Source organism: Vulpes vulpes, chromosome 1 (genome assembly GCF_048418805.1).
Source record: "Vulpes vulpes isolate BD-2025 chromosome 1, VulVul3, whole genome shotgun sequence".
Lineage (NCBI taxonomy): Eukaryota > Metazoa > Chordata > Mammalia > Carnivora > Canidae > Vulpes > Vulpes vulpes.
Genome location: NC_132780.1, coordinates 83,823,947 through 83,841,552, shown reverse-complemented (window position 1 = coordinate 83,841,552; position 17,606 = coordinate 83,823,947). Strand labels below are relative to the sequence as shown.

General features: G+C 38.2%; 1 protein-coding gene across 2 annotated transcripts in view; it reads left to right on the top strand.

The window, feature by feature from the left end:
* The window catches only part of ADGB (androglobin), a 160,094-nt gene that overhangs the window by 91,835 nt on the left and 50,653 nt on the right, over positions 1-17,606 (top strand). For both annotated transcript variants that reach the window (XM_072718990.1, XM_072718981.1), the window contains exons 20-23: positions 991-1,158; positions 5,974-6,109; positions 6,731-6,868; positions 8,566-8,659. In XM_072718990.1, coding sequence (XP_072575091.1) covers positions 991-1,158; positions 5,974-6,109; positions 6,731-6,868; positions 8,566-8,659 — 536 coding nt within the window. The remainder of the gene's footprint in view (positions 1-990; positions 1,159-5,973; positions 6,110-6,730; positions 6,869-8,565; positions 8,660-17,606) is intronic.

Genomic DNA, 17,606 nt, shown 5'->3' with positions numbered 1-17,606 from the left:
CTAACCTTTCCTTATTTTTCCCACTCCCAAGTCCCTGACAACCATTCTATTTGTTTTTGAGTTTGTTTATGTGTTTGCTTTTAAATATTCCACATATAAATGATATCATGCAATACTTGTTTTTCTCTGTCTGGTTTATTTTACTTAATGCCTTCAAAGTCCATCCATCTATATTGTCACAAATGGTAGGACTTCCTTTCTTCTCATGGTTAAATAATATTCCATTGTGTGTGTATGTATGCATGTATATATATATATACATTATGTATATATATTTATATATTCAATATATACACACATACATACATACACACTACAACTTCTTTATCCATTCATCCACTGGTGGATACTTAGGTTGTTCCCATGTCCTGGCTAATGAGTATAATCCTGCAATGAATATGGGGGTACAGCTATCTCTAATGTCCTATTTTCATTTCCTTTGGCTATATACCCAAAATTAAGATTGCTAGATTAGATGATAGCTCTGTTTTATATTTTTTGAGGAACTTCCATACTGTTTTCGATATCCCTGTCTCCTTTTTTGCTTTTATTGTTTCCTCAGAGTCAATAGCAGTCCCAGAAGCAGGAGGGAGCCAGTTCACCTTCTTGTCTTTGTAATCTTTAGCATTGTCTCCCTGAACTCTTCACTATCAGCTCTCCACTCCTACTGACTTTTGTCAGACTAATTCCTAGACACCCTTCAGAACTAAGTCTGGGTATTCATACTGTAGAGGAATTTCCCCTGGCTCCCAGTGTGAACTAGGTGTTCTTCCCATGTGTTTCCACTGCAGCAGGAATCATATCCCTTGTTTTATATTGTTGAGATCACAGCCCCTAGCAAAATGCCTTGATCAAGCAAACACTTCATAAAGAACTATTGAATCAACTGTATAGAAGTTTAATATATTAACAGAAATTAAATTTTTGTAAGCTTAATTACACTTAAATTTTTAAAAAAGTGAATCTGGCTGCTATGTTTTGTCTTCACAGGAGAGCTACCGATTTACAGAGCAGTCTTTAACAATTTTGAAAGCTGTTGGAAATGCGATTGTTAACTTCAGAGATAAGGGTAAACTGTCTGTGGCTCTGAAGGATTTACAAACAGCTCACTACCCTATACCCCTCCAGAATAAAGAACTAACTGCACAGCACTTCAGGGTAAGCATGTTCAAGTTATGATGTTCCTAGAAGGATACTTTCTGTTTGAAAAAAATATATATATCTTATATTAGGTAATCCCCAGAACTTAGCCATTAAAAAGACTTACATACACTTCAAAGAGAAGGAGAAAGAACTTGAATTGCAAGTTTTCTAAAGTGATATCTAAGAAAAGGGGAGAGAAAGTGTCTCTTCCTTTATTTTCCATAGAGAGAACTAAGCCTTGCTTTTGAAATTTGTATTTGCCCTTATAGTATCTTGTATTTTATCTGGCAACCCTACCGGAGACACAAATCACTCCCAGTTGAGAACTGCTCACCTAGAGCATGAGTAATCTACAAGAAATACCTGCCATGATTTATTCTTCAACCAATCTGATTGCCTCCCTTAAGTGAACTCTGTTATCCATTCTTTAAGGTGAGGGCTCTAGATAGCTTAAGGTGGTGTTCACAAGCTCTAAAAATAAGCAAATAATTAAATCATCATATGACAAGAAGGCTCTGTCTCAACTGCTACAGCTGGCGCTCAGGCCATAGCTGGTATTCAACATCTCTCTCCTCTACCAGCCATTTTAGATTTCCCCTTCTTCCAACCAAAGCTTCAGCTGTTCTTGTTGCCTGGTGGGTGACCTAAACCTTCAATCCTGATGAGCACAAGACCTTGATTGCCTTACTCTTTCTAGGCTGTGATTAATCATTCACTGCTGAAGCACCAAGAAGTGTCTCAGCAAATTCAGGCATGATTCTTCCTGTCCCATCATGCAGCAGAAACCCTAGTACCTCATGACAATCAGGGTAAATTCTCCCCTCACACCAATTATATTAGTGTCTTTTTTTTCCCTATTTGTATACCAGAATGAGGAGCTCAAAGCAACCAGGGATATATCATAACTTAGGTTTATTGTAAATCATACTGTGTTCCCAGATGGAAACATTCCTTGACATCCATCCCCAGGAATTAGGTCCTCCAATTTAGCAAACTACCTTTTGGGACAGAGAACACTGATTATTGCAAATGGACCACTGGAAATAATGGTGAGAGATATCCATCCTACTTCCAATTTTTGAATCAGTTCTGTCAGGTGTCATCTTCAGGTTGGTCTCTTAAGTGAGGATTTTATATGCCATTCCAATTTACCAGGAATTCTAGCAATTATTTTTTTAAGTTTTTAAAAAATATTTTATTTATTTATTCATGAAAGACACACAGAGAGAGGCAGAGACACAGGCAGAGGGAGAAGCAGGCTCCACGCAGGGAGCCTGATGTGGGACTTGATCCCTGGATGTGGGATCATGCCCTGAACTGAGGGCAGACACTCACCACTAAGCTACCCACACATCAACCCCCCCCCCTCCTTTTTTAAAAAAGATTTTATTTACTTACTTAAGAGAGAGAGAGAGACAGAGAGAGAGAGAAAGGACAAGCACAAGCATGGGAAGGGGCAGAGGGAGAAGTAGATTCCCCACTGAGCAGGGAGTCTGATGCAGGCTCAATCCTAGGACCCTGGGATCATGACATGATCCAAAGGCAAATACTTAACTGACTGAACCACCCAGGTACCCCTTTATCAATTGTTTCTATGGTATATATTAGGACCATTGGATCCCAGACATTCTCCAGTGGTTAAATCTTTTCTGTATAATGCGACCCTTGGTCCAAGGGAGTGTTAGGCTGAATATGATGTTTGTAAATCAGATTTTTCTGTAATCCCTTGGATAATGATGCTGGCAGAGGCATCAAGGAAAGAGAAAGCAAACTTGTACTTGAGGTATGTGTCAATGCTAGTGAGGGCAAATCACTACCCCTCCTTGAAAGAAGCCCACCAACATAAACTTGCCACCAAGTGGCTGACTGGAATCCCCAGAGGATGATATCATATTAAAGTTTCTGCTACTGACAGCTAAACCTGGGTGAAAGAGCCCAAACTATTGGAACCCTTCATAATTCCTGTCCTTGCCACTCTGTTTACTTATGCATGAGTCTGTTGTCCCTAGGCCAGATCTAATATTTAAGGTACCTTTGTGCATTGCATAAAAAGGAGCTATTTTGGCCGTGAAATACGTTTATATTTTTAAATATTTTTATACTTTTTAAAAAAAGATTTTATTTATTTTTTCATGAGAGACACACAGAGAGAGAGGCAGAGACACAGGCAGAGGGAGAAGCAGGCTCCATGTAGGAGCCTGATGTGGGACTTGATCCCAGGTCTCCAGGATCACGCCCTGAGCTGAAGGCAGGCACTAAACTGCTGAGCCACCTGGGCTGCCCTATACTTTTATATTACATAGTTATGTGACATTTCTTCAGAGCTACATCCCATACATTGATAGATTCCAAATTTGTCATAAATCCAGATGGATCCAGTGCAGCATACTATAAATATCCCATAGATAAGGATTCTTTCACTAGAAAATAACATTAGTGTGTTTTCTTGGAGCTCTTTCATTAGCATGTTTACAACAGAATTGGACCAGGTGATCTTTTTTTGTTTCCTGGGATGCTCAAATCTCTTACAGATCTTTCCCTTGCTTTGGATCCCACTTAAAGCTGATGGCCTTCTAAGTCACTCAATAAATGCATTAGAATAATATTCCCCAAAGCAGAATATACTATCACCAACTCCAGGGAGGACTATTAAGTATTGGTCTTTTTTTTTAGTTTCAGTGTCTTATCCTTTACATTTGAGAGGATATCCCAGCATGCCTAGTCCTCTGGATCCCTAAAATCTCCACTGATGTGGTGAATCCATGCATCTGTTGCAGGGATTAGTACCCACTCTCTAGCATGCATGTGTGTTAATCAGGAAGTCAGAGTAATGGCCCCTTTCTGCTCACAGGTCTGAGTTCACTGCTGTCATCAACAGTCACATGTAACCCAGAGTGATGTAACATCAACATGATCAAGGACTCTGAGCACTTAAATGTAACAGAGTAGGAAAATTAACGTATTCATGTTTTTTCTTATTTTTATCTTAGATGTTGAAACATTTTACTAACATGTCACAGAAAACACATCTAACTGATTAAAGTCATAACAAGGAGCTGGATGTGTTAATTTATTGTAAGGATATAGGGAAATCTTGACACCTAAAGATAGGAATGACTCAGTGAGGAACTTCAAAGAGGGGATAAACAGCCCTTAGAACTTATCTTCTTCATTTTCTTTTTCTCCTTGTAGACTCCTAAGTTCATATCATGGAAAAACTGACTCCTGACATATCAATTTCCCATATGAGGCCGGTTTAGAAATTCTTGATCCTGATTTCAAGTTATTCAACCAAAGTAATGATTTGCTCAGCTTGGGTTAGGTGGTTGCTTGCAGTTTTACTCACCATTGTTAGCTAATGGGGCAGTTACAAATATAGATTATGAGATTAGGTCCCTGTCTCTAAACATATGGGGAGGGGTGAGGAATAGTCAGAAGATGTGCACTAAGCAGGAAGTACAATGGTCATATGCCTTTGAAGGGCACTGGATTTCACCATTCTAGGATGCACATTTGTTTTCACACTTTAACATCAGAAGGAAGTCAGAGTGTGTCTTTTAATTGGTGATTCTTTACAATCATTGTTGGCCAGGTGGCCTTCAGGATTCTCTGCACACACATGGACTTGTTCATAGGGTTCGTATTGTCACTGCGTCAAAAGAAATATGTATATAGTTTGACAAATGCCCAGTCCTTGTGGGAGAGAATTAAATGACATTATAGAGCCTCTCAAACATGAAAGGACGGGGATTTTCCCTACACTGGGCTGACACCACCCTATCCCCACCAGGGCACAGGGACAGAGAGAAGAAGAGCAAGTACCTGGTTAAAAATCACCTTAAGTGATGCCCCTGGCACCTTACATCATCCACCAAGCACATTACTCCCTGTGGACAAATAAATAACTAAAAGTAAGATAGCAGCAATGTGCTGAGACTTGGTCATTATTTTAGCGGTATGACTGGATAAATGGAATCCCTCAGTGTTTCAAGATAAAAACCATGAAAAAACTTGGAATAAGGAATATGTGTTCTGGTTCTAGTCTAAGAACCTTTCATGTGTCCTCTTTGGTAGGATCAGGAATGAGCCAGCACCAGCACCTACTGAATAGGGGTGGTGGCTTGAGCAGCACCCCAGGGATGAAAGAGCACACTTCAGGCCATGATGCATCTTCAAAGCTTGACAACACAAATGACAAAATTATATAGGAAAATACAGATATTAAGTCTTTTCAGAAAGTGATTTGCAAGAGTAAGAGTTTGAATATGAATGTTTTCAGAATACTTAACCAGCTTATGTAGCTTATTTTATTTTTTCATGTATGTTTAAGTGTGTTGTATGATGAAAAAGCTCTGCCTAAATAAACCCCAAAGAGCTTTTTCAGTGGGAAGTAAATACTCATAGATGAAAATAAGAAAGTGATAAAAAAAAGTCTAAATAGTGTATTTTCTTTTTGGTAACACATGAGACAATAGTGTGTTTTATGGTGGATGGCATTTTAGAACCAATGAAATAAAGAATTTAATTTGCTTTAGCATAAAGCCATATTTTTCATCTCACTCTATCTCTTCAACCAGTTATATTCTGATTGAGAATATATTATAAGCATTGTTGTAGTGGTTAACTTTTATTAATTTAGAAATAGGAAGATGAGAAATAATTCTGGTCTCCTGCTGGGTGAGTGAGACTTTGAGGTCTTCTGTTATATCATGCATCTGAGAAATATGTATTTTTATTTTTAGAGTATCTAAAGTTCTTTAGAGCTTCTTTGGCCAGGTAACGTTGTTTTCTTGGTTTAAAAAATGTACTAATGTATTTTATCTTTTTCAGGTTTTTCACATTTCTTTATGGCGCTTATTGAAAAAAGTTCAAATTACAAAACCTCCTCCCAACTTTAAATTTGCATTTCGTGCTCTGGTTTTGGATTTGGAGTTACTCGATTCTTCCTTAGAAGAGGCTTCTTTAGGTACTGAATAATTTTAGATATTTGTTCAACAAAGGACTTTCTAGCCTTATGTAAGATAAGCACGCTCAAGGTTTTTGTGGAGTAAGTAGTCTTGGACTATACCAACAGGTGGAGAATTCAAGCTGTGCTCTGGAAAGCCCACAGGCTCCAAGGATTTGCCTGGTGTCCCCAAGTTCACATATTTCGAGGGAAGCCCAGAATATCCCTGTTTTATTTGTTTTTGCCCTGAAAGACTATAAAAGTCACTAACACTTATGTATGATTTGAGAAATTCTGGGAAGATCTTCAGATCCATGTAACTCCCCTTTACTCCTCTCCATAAGCTCTATTCATGCAGTTTTAACAACTTCTTTCAATTTTGAAGGAAACCCTTCACTACTTTCACAGAAGAATTAATTGTAGCTCACTCAGGTGTCAATATGTAGTGTTTCCTTTCTCCAGAATATTTAAATTCCAAAAAAGGACCACTTGCAAAGCACAATATTAAATATAAAGATAAATCTGTCATAGTGGCACTTTATATGTCAGGGGATTTAAGAAGTTAAAGGCATTGAAAGCTGGGGAAAGGATTAAATACTTTAACTTAACTTTCAGTTCCAAGCTTTGTTTTTTTCTTTCCAGCGGAATGGGTGGACGTTAAACACTGTCTACCAGTAAGTGATAAAGAATATTTTCCTGAGGAGGTAGCAGCTGCAATTAAAATTCAAGCCATGTGGAGAGGGACTTATGTCAGATTGCTTATGAGAGCTAGAATACCAGGTATCATTTTTCAATCATTTATAAGATGAAGCTTGTGTATGTAAGGATGAATATTTGTGTGCTAATGGAAAGCATTTTGGAATTATTTTACTTTATTATTTGGCTAATTCTTTTTAATTCTATAAATATTGAAATTCCTTGAGGTCAGAATGAGTGTCAGCACACTCACTCTCTGTTCCCAGAATTCTTGGCACAGAGTAAGCACACAACAAATTTGTGCTGAAGAAATAATGAATCAGTAAATGATCAGCTATGTTTTCCCAATCTATCATGAGTCTTTAAAAACAGGGAACCAATGTTTCCCTCTATGTATCTCCAATGTCTAGTAGAATGCTACAGCAGTCAGCTTTAGCTAAGTCATGGATATTTTTGCATCTCTAGGCCATTTTTCAAAGAAAGAAATGAAGGAATGAGTAAAAGAATGAATGAGTTGAATGAAAGAAGCTTTCATGTGTCCATGTGACATATATTTAGAAAGCACAGAATTCATTTGAAAGGTATTATATTTATTAAGTCAAATTATGAGTGCATTTTCTCAAATTATTTTCATATATAAAACTATTTTTGTGAAAAAGTTTTTGTTTTTTATCAGCTTCAAATTAAACACTGCAGAAGCAAAAATTATAGTCATTTTCATTCTGCAATTTTTGTTTCATAAGGAAAGTGTTATTTCCAATAGAATTATTTGAATGTATAGAAACATTTTGTTGTTAAGTGTCTCTTTTTGAAGTAGTTAATGAGAATGATCAAAATGTTTGTCTCAGCAGTGAAAACTCTAGACACACAAATATAAAATAAGTAAACTGCATTGGATAGTTGTGTGATAGAAAATTTTACGGTTGCTTGATTTTGATATTATTCTATTAGAAAAAGTAAATATAGATTTATCAAATTGAATATATATTAAAATATACTTTTTTGTTGTCCACATATGCTGTAAAAATTATATTTAAACAATGATTTTTTTAGAAACAAAAACTTGAATAACTTAATAATGTTTTTAATAGTATTTGCATTTCTTTCACTCAGTGCATATTTATTGAACTTGTGTGCACAGCATTGTTCTAAATTCTGACTTTATTGAAGTCAGTTAAAGTGACAGAGTTTCTGCTTTGATGAATCTTGTGTTCTAGGATGCTAGGCATATGATAGACAAGTAAATATTTTGAGATATCAATTTCAGATACTGGTAAGTACTATGAAGAAATTGAAATAGAGTAAGTAGGGAAAAATTAGTTTCTGGCATGTTAAATTTGAGCCACTTACTATGGATTTGTATTTTTCGTACCAAATCATCTACTCCTAAACCAACATGGATTATGGGATTGAGCCATTGGTTTTTAGAAAAATTGGATGAATTGTTTTTTCTGGCATAAGAGCTTTCATAAGGAACTTTTAGTGTGATTAAAGATCCCCTGTTGTGAACTCTTTGATGAGAATCTTCAATTAGAACAACACTTTATGATTTTTAAACTGAAGATGAAGGGAAACAGCATAAATTAGTGAACAGAGCTCTCGACCAGAAGTTTATAATTGCTTTATATTTTAAACATGATTTTGCTGTGAACAAAGCCCATGACTTTGGATATCACCTTGTGAATTTCAGCTTCCTTATCTGCAAGGGGAGGGCTGTGAACAAAATGATCTTTCAGGCATCTTATAGTTTTTACCTTGCTATTTTTAATTATTATTTTCAGACACAAAGGAAAATTCCAGTGTTGCAGATACTCTTCAAAAAGTTTGGGCTATATTGGAACTGAATATAGAACAGTATGCAATTTCTCTCTTAAGGTAAAGTAGTATAGTGAAATTTCTTATTACAATGTCTTGGTATCCTTCAAGTTCCTTTCACGTGCTACCACATTCACTGACTTTTCCTAGTCACTGCAGCTAGAAATACACTGCTTCTTCTGAACTCCCACAATATTTTATCTGAAACATTTCTATGGTACTTATTAATTTGATTTAACTAAAATTCTAAGCCAAAAACTTCTGAGAAGCAGAGCAAAATTCATTGAAGTCTTATAGTGCTGAGGTGACCAAGGTCAGAGTTTAGGACCCTCTAGGGGAGGGGATTCCAGCAAACATGATTGTCAGTTGAATCCCTGGAGGGTAACTCTAGAATCAGGGGTAAACTGGAAGTAGATTGAGCATTAGCAAAACTGACCTGTAGCCACAAACCATGTCTGAGAGATAGGATAATCTGAACAAAACTAAGAGAAGCTATAAATCATCAATTACATGGGTATATATACACACACATAAGTAAAAGATGCAGACCCTCTGGGGATGTTGGAGTTGGAAGATAAAATCTCAAAACATAACTAATGGAAATGCCAAAGAAAATAAAGAATAAGGAGAAAATAGATCAAAAGTTTAGATTAAGAAAACAGAGTCAAAGGGAAATTTTAACATAAGTGAAGATTTTAACAACTGAAATTAAATAGTGGGTTTAACAGCAGATTAAGTCATAACAGAAGAAGAGATTGGTGAACATGGAGGTAGATCAATAGAAAAGTATCCAGACTGAAGTATATGAGTGGGAAATCAGAAAGCAGCCTAAGGGCCGTATGGAATACACTCAGAAAGTCCAATATTATCATTATACCCTCAGACTGTAAAAAAGGTAACTGAAAACTTTCCAAAACTAGTAAAATACATCAACTTCTGTTTTCAGGAGACTACATACAAACTCCATGAGGAAAAGATAAAAAGAAAAGTACACCTGGGTTCATTGCCATCAAACTACTAAAAAAACAAAGGCCAAAATAAAAACCTTCTAGGCCCTCAGAAAAAAATTATGCATATTATCTTCAAAGGGCAATCAATAAATAGCTACACATAGGAGTAAATTCATGAGGCATAATGTAGAAGGTGGGTATAAGGTTTTAAAAAGTTCTAAGGTTATAGCATTATTTCAGAAATGGTAAAAGTAATAATTTAGATTAAACTCTAACTGGGAAGGTATCTTTCCTAGCAAAATATTCACAAAATGGTTAGTGAATTTAGGAAGAAATAAGATTAATCTCACAAATCTTTTAGAGACAGAACCGATTCATAATCTTGATTTAAAAAATTCAACAAGGGCAATAAGAAAATGAAATTGAAAACCAGTCACCTTCTTGAAATCACAAACCAAGCACCTTTTAGATAGATGCCAAAAATATGTAATAAAATATTAGCAACTGAAAATTGGAATTAAATAAAAAAGATAATGCCTTGTAATCAAGTGGGTCTCCCATTCCCCATTGTGGTTTAGCACTGGAAAATTTGCCATTTTAATTCAGTACATTAACAGGGAAAAGGAACAAATCATTTGGTCTTCCAGATAGATTCTGAAAAAAGCATTTGACATAATTTAACAAAAATTCAAAATTAATTTGTTTTTGTTTTTAGAAAATTTGGACTAGAGAAATCTTTCATTAATATGTTTTTGGTATCCAGTATTTTCAAAACTTACTACAAACATGATTGGTGGTGAATTCTGAAAGCTTTTTCTTAAGTTTAGAAATGAGACAAAAATGTCTACCTGACAGCTTCCATTCACAATAATCCTGGGATAAGAGGAGGCGGGGCAGGATGGGGGAAGAGCAGGGTCCCCAAGTCACCTCTCCCCACCAACTTGCCTAGATAACTTTCAAATCATTCTGAAAACCTCCGAATTCAGCCTGAGATTTAAAGATAGAGCAGCTAGAAAGCTACAGTGAGAAGAGTTTGCGCTTCTATCAAGGTAGGAAGACGGAAACAAATAAAGAAATAAAAAAACCTCCAAGGGGGAGGGGCCTGCGAGGAGCCGGACTAAGGCCACGTGGCAAGAGCCCCCAGGACAGGAGAGCCCAGGCCCGGAGAAGCAGGAGCTTCACCAATCTTCCTGGATGGAAAGGCGCTGGCAAGGAGCTCGGGCAGGACCCCAGGAAGGGTGGGGTGGGATGCCCTGAGGCTCCCAGGGGCACTAACAGAGCACCTGCACCCAGGGGAGAGCGCACCACACCCCGCAGCCGAGCTCCCTAAAGGGCTGCAGGGCCGCCCCCCGGGCCTGGAGCAGCTCCACACAGAGGGGGCTGCAGCCGGGAGCGCGATCCACCAGCGCAGGCCCTGGAGCCCAGGGCACCAGGGGACACAGCCCAGGATCTAGCGCTCCCCCCGCCCCAGCCCCCGGGACAGGCGGAGGCCGGGAGGGCACAGGACAGCGAGGATGCTCCTGCCCCCAGGCAGCCCCGAGCTGTGCAGAGCAACGCCCCCCGCCCTGGAGCGTCAGGCCCCCGCAGACCCGGAGACTGCGTTGGTTGCTGCTGGAGCTGACTCCAGGGCTGGAGAGCTGGCCGCTGCCACTGTTGTTGTTCCTCCTGGAGACACCTTGTGCCTGGGACTGAGGGGGGCCGCCAGGGAGCAGGGGCCTCACAGGATAAACAGCTCCCACTGAGCCGTGCACCTGGCAGGGGCAGGACAACTCCCCCAGGTGCACAAATCTGAGAATCAGCACAGCAGGTCCCTCCCCCAGAAGACCAGTTGGAAGGACAGGAGAAGAGCAAGTTCTTGACTGAGCAGAGCAGGAAAGTTCCAGGGGAAGTCTAGGGACTTACAGTATATAGAATCAGGGGATACTCCTTGTTTTTTGTCCCCCCCCCCCTTTTTTTCTTCCCTTTTTCATTCCTTTTTCCAGTACAACTTGTTTTTAGCCATTCTGCACTGAGCAAAATGACTAAAAGGAAGAACTCACCACAAAGGAGAGAATCAGAAACGGTGCTTTCTCCCACAGAGTTACAGAATTTGGATTACAATTCTATGTCAGAAAGCCAATTCAGAAGCACAATTATAAAGCTACTGGTGGCTCTGGAAAAAAAGCATAAAGGAATCAAGAGACTTCATGACTGCAGAATTTAGATCTAATCAGGCTGAAATTAAAAATCAATTAGAGATGCAATCCAAAATGGAGGTCCTAAGGATGAAGGTTAATGAGGTAGAAAAACAAGTGAGTGACATAGAAGACAAGTTGATGGCAAGAAAGGAAGCTGAGGAAAAAAGAGAAAAACAATTAAAATATGAGGATAGGTTAAGGGAAATAAATGACAGCTTCAGAAGGAAAAACTCTACATTTATTTGGGGTTCCAGAGGGTGTCGAAAGGGACAGAGGTCCAGAAAGTGTATTTGAACAAGTCATAGCTGAGAACTTCCCTAACTTGGTGAGGGAAACAGGCATTCAGATCTAGGAGATAGATTCCCCCCTAAATCAATAAAAACCATTCAACATCCCGACATTTAATAGTGAAACTTGCAAATTCCAAAGATAAAGAGAAGATCCTTAAAGCAGCAAGAGACAAGAGATCCCTAACCTTTATGGGGAGAAGTATTAGATTAACAGCAGACCTCTCCACAGAGACCTGACAGGCCAGAAAGGGCTGGCAGGATATATTCAGGGTCCTAAATGAGAAGAACCTGCAGCCAAGAATACTTTATCCAGCAAGGCTCTCATTCATAATAGAAGGAGAGATAAAGAGCTTCCAAGATAGGCAGAAACTGAAAGAATATGTGACCACCAACCCAGCTCTGCAAGAAATATTAAGGGGGCCTCTGTAAAAGAAAGAGGAAGTCCAAGGAAGCAATCCACAAAAACAGGGACTGAATAGGTATTATGATGACACTAAATTCATATCTTTAAATACTAACTCTGAATATGAATGGGCTTAATGATCCTATCAAAAGGCGCGGGGTTTCAGACTGGATAAAAAAGCAAGACCCATCTATTTGCTGTCTACAAGAGACTCATTTTAGACCTAAGAACACCTACAGACTGAAAATAAAAGGTTGGAGAACCATTTACCATTCAAATGGTCCTCAAAAGAAAGCAGGGGTAGCCATCCTCATATCAGATAAAGTTTATCCCAAAGACTGTAGTAAGAGATGAAGACGGACACTATATCATACTTAAAGGGTCTGTCCAACAAGAGGACCTAACAATCATGAATATTTATGCCCCAAGTATGGGAGCTGCCAAGTATATCAATCAATTAATAACCAAAGTTAAGACATACTTAGATAATAATACACTTACACTTGGTTACTTGAATATAGCGCTATCTACAATCAGCAGATCTTCTAAGCACAACATCTCCAAAGAAGCAAGAGCTTTAAATGATACACTGGACCAGATGAATTTCACAGATATTTACAGAACTTTACATCCAAACGCAATTGAATACATATTCTTCTCAAGTGCACATGGAACTTTCTCCAGAATAGACCACATACTGGGTCACAAATCAGGTCTTAACCAATACAAAAAGATTGGGATCATCCCTGCATATTTTCAGACCATAATGCTTTGAAACTAGAACTCAGTCACAAGAAGAAGTCTGGAAGGAATTCAAACATGTGGAGGTTAAAGACCATCCTGCTAAAGATAAAAGGGTCAACCAGGAAATTAGGGAATAATTAAAAAAATTCATGGAAACTAATGAGAATGAAGATACAACTGTTCAAAATCCTTGGGATACAGCAAAAGCAGTCCGGATGGGGAAATACATCACAATACAAGCATCCGTCAAGAAACTGGAAAGAACTCAAATACAAAACCTAACCTTGCACCTAAAGGAACTGGACAAAGAACAGCAAATAAAACCTTCATCCAGCAGAAGAAGAGAGTTAATAAAGATTGGAGCAGAACTCAATGAAATAGAGACCAGAAGAACTGTGGAACAGATCAACAAAACCAGGAGTTGGTTCTTTGAAAGAATTAAAAGATAGATAAACCACTAGCCAGCCTTATTAAAAAGAAGAGAGAGAAGACTCAAATTAATAAAATCACGAATGAAAAAGGAGAGATCACCACCAATGGCAAGGAAATACAAATGATTTTAAAAACTTACTATGAGCAGCTATATGCCAATAAATTAGGCAATCTAGAAGAAATGGACACATTCCTGGAAAGCCACAAACTATCAAAACTGGAACAGGAAGAAATAGAAAACCTGAACAGGCTGATAACCAGGGAGGAAACGAAAGCAGTCATCAAAAACCTCCCAAGACACAAAAGTCCAGGGCCAGATGGCTTCCCAGGGGAATTCTATCAAACGTTTAAAGAAGAAACAATACCTATTCTACTAAAGCTGTTCCAAAAGATAGAAAGGGATGGAATATTTCCAAACTCGTGCTATGAGGCCAGCATCACCTTAATTCCAAAACCAAAGACCCTACCAAAAAGGAGAATTATAGACCAATATCCCTGATGAACACAGATGCAAAAATTCTCAACAAGATACTAGCCAATAGGATCCAACAATACATTAAGAAGATTATTCACCATGACCAAGTAGGATTTATCCCCTGGATGCAAGGCTGGTTCAACACTCGTAAAACAATCAATGTGATTCATCATATCAACAAGAGAAAAAACAAGAACCATATGATCCTCTCAATAGATGCAGAGAAAGCATTTGACAAAATACAGCATCCATTCCTGATCAAATCTCTTCAGAGTGTAGGGATAGAGGGAACATTCCTCAGCATCTTAAAAGCCATCTATGAAATGCCCACAGCAAACATCATTCTCAATGGGGAAACACTAGGAGTCTTTCCCCTAAGATCAGGAACAAGACAGGGATGTCCACTCTCACCACTGCTATTTAACATAGTACTGGAAGTCCTCGCCTCAGCAATCAGGCAACAAAAAGAAATAAAAGGCAGTCAAATTGGCAAAGAAGAAGTCAAACTCTCCCTCTTCACAGATGACATGATACTGTACATAGAAAACCCAAAAGACTCCACCCCAATATTGCTAGAACTCATACAGCAATTCAGCAATGTGGCAGGATACAAAGTCAATGTCCAGAAATCAGTGGCAGTTCTCTACACTAACAATGAGACTGAAGAAAGAGAAATTAAGGAGTCAGTCCCATTTACAATTGCACCCAAAAGCATAAGATACCTAGGAATAAACCTAACCAAAGATGTAAAGGATCTATACCCTAAAAACTACAGAACTCTTCTGAAAGAAATTGAGGAAGACACAAAGAGATGGAGAAATATTCCATGCTCATGGATTGGCAGAATTAATGTTGTGAAAATGTCAATGTTACCCAGGGCAATTTACACGTTTAATGCAATCCCTATCAAAATACTATGGACTTTCTTCAGAGAGTTAGAACAAATTATTTTAAGATTTGTGTGGAATCAGAAAAGACCCCGAATAGCCAGGGGAATTTTAAAAAAGAAAACCATAGCTGGGGGCATCACAATGCCAGATTTCAGGTTGTACTACAAAGCTGTGGTCATCAAGACAGTGTGGTACTGGCACAAAAACAGACACATAGATCAATGGAACAGAATGGAGAACCCAGAAGTGGACCCTGAAATGTACGGTCATCTAATATTCGATAAAGGAGGAAAGACTATCCATTGGAAGAAAGACAGTCTCTTCAATAAATGGTGCTGGGAAAATTGGACATCCACATGCAGAAGAATGAAACTGGACCACTCTCTTTCACCATACACAAAGATAAACTCAAAATGGATGAGAGATCTAAATGTGAGACAAGATTCCATCCAAATTCTAGAGGAGAACACAGGCAACACCCTTTTTGAACTTGGCCACAGTAACTTCTTGTAAGATACATCCATGAATGCAAAAGAAACAAAAGCAAAAATGACCTATTGGGACTTCATCAAGATAAGAAGCTTTTGCACAGCAAAAGAAACAGTCAACAAAACTAAAAGACAACCTACAGAATGAGAGAAGATATTTGCCAATAACCTATCAGATAAAGGACTAGTATCCAAGATCTATAAAGAACTTCTTAAACTCAACAACAAAGAAACCAACAATCCAATCATGAAATGGGCAAAAGACATGAAGAGAAATCTCACAGAGGAAGACATAGACATGGCCAATCCGCACATGAGAAAATGCTCTGCATCACTTGCCATCAGGGAAATACAAATCAAAACCACAATGAGATACCACCTCACACCAGTTCAGAATGGGGAAAATTAACAAGTCAGGAAACAACAAATGTTGGAGAGGATGTGGAGAAAGGGGAACCCTCTTGCACTGTTGGTGGGAATGTGAACTGGTACAGTCACTCTGGAAAACTGTGTGGAGGTTCCTCAAAGAGTTAAAAATAGACTTGCCCTACGACCCAGCAATTGCACTGTTGGGGATTTACCCCAAAGATATGGATGCAGTGAAACGCCAGGACACCTGCACCCCAATGTTTATAACAGCAATGTCCACAGTAGCTAGACTGTGGAAGGAGCCTCGGTGTCCATCAACAGATGAATGGATAAAGAAGATGTGGTATATGGATACAATGGAATATTACTCAGCCATTTGAAATGACAAATACCCACCATTTGCTTCGATGTGGATGGACCTGCAGGGTATTATGCTGAGTGAAATAGGACAATCGGAGAATGACAAACATTATAGGTCTCATTCATTTGGAGAATATTAAAAATAGTGAAAGGGAATAAAGGGGAAAGGAGAGAAAATGAGTGAAAATATCAGTGAGGGTGACAAAACATGAGAGACACCTAACTCTGGAAAACGAACAAGGGGTAGTGGAGGGTTGGGGTGACTGGGTGATGGGCACTGAGGGGGGCACTTGGCAGGATGAGCACTGGGTGTTATGCTATATGTTGGCAAATTGAACTGCAATAATAAAAAAAAATCCTGGAATAATTCTGAGAAGGACAAAATAGCAATAAAGCAAAATAAAAATTAGGACTTGAGGGGAAAAAAATAAAACCATCACTGTTTACAGGCAATATGATTATATATGTAGAAAATATTTTAAAATCTGCAGAAAAATTATTAGAATTAATGAGATAATTAAAATTTGCTGGAGACAAGGTCAATATAAAATTACAGTTGAATCTCTATTTATAAACAAGAGACAAAAAGAAAATTATATATGAAAATATATAAAAATATGAAGTAGCCTAAATATAATGAAAAAATTCACTATGAACCCAATATAAAAATTTTAAACACAGAGAAGATCCAAATCTGTATAGTGCTCACCTAACCATGGGGGTAAGTGTCTCATTCACCTCACTCTAGTCCTGGCCCACGGATTCCACCATTACCTCTTCATCCAACTTGACTAACTTTTGCTCCAGAACTTATTTTCTAAAAGGGCTACTCTTTTGCCTAAGATTCCAGTTGTACAGACAAACAAAGAGCACAACCTTTCTTTTCTAACTTGCTTTTCCATTGTGGGGACGATCTCTCTGGGCCAGATATTATACCTAATTTTCATGTAAATGAAGTGCTAAAAACATGGACTCTATCAGGGAGTTGGTGTATTTGAAGGTGTAGGTGTATTTGAAACACAGCAGAATTCCATCAGGAAGTTGCTGTTCCTCTCCACGTGCTCTTTCCCCCATAGCCAATAGTATTTCTTAGAAACTCAACAAATATCCATTACAGAGGCCATGCTCTTTCAATATTTTGAGTTCTACACCCACATCTATTGGATGGATGGAACTGACAAGGCTGGCTTACCTTTAAATTTAAATAGCAGGGGCATCCAAAGCTGTGTAGTCTTGCTACCTGCCTCTTTTTTTAGTCAAGAGCACATATTTCAGTGTAAGACCTAATGCTAACCTCAGATCTACTAATTATCAGATGTGTGATCTGGAATAAGTCTCTTAACCTCTTGGAAGATAAAATTAAATTTTATTAATAATATTTAATATTTTATTAATAATATTTAACATAGAGAAATAATTTTTATATAGA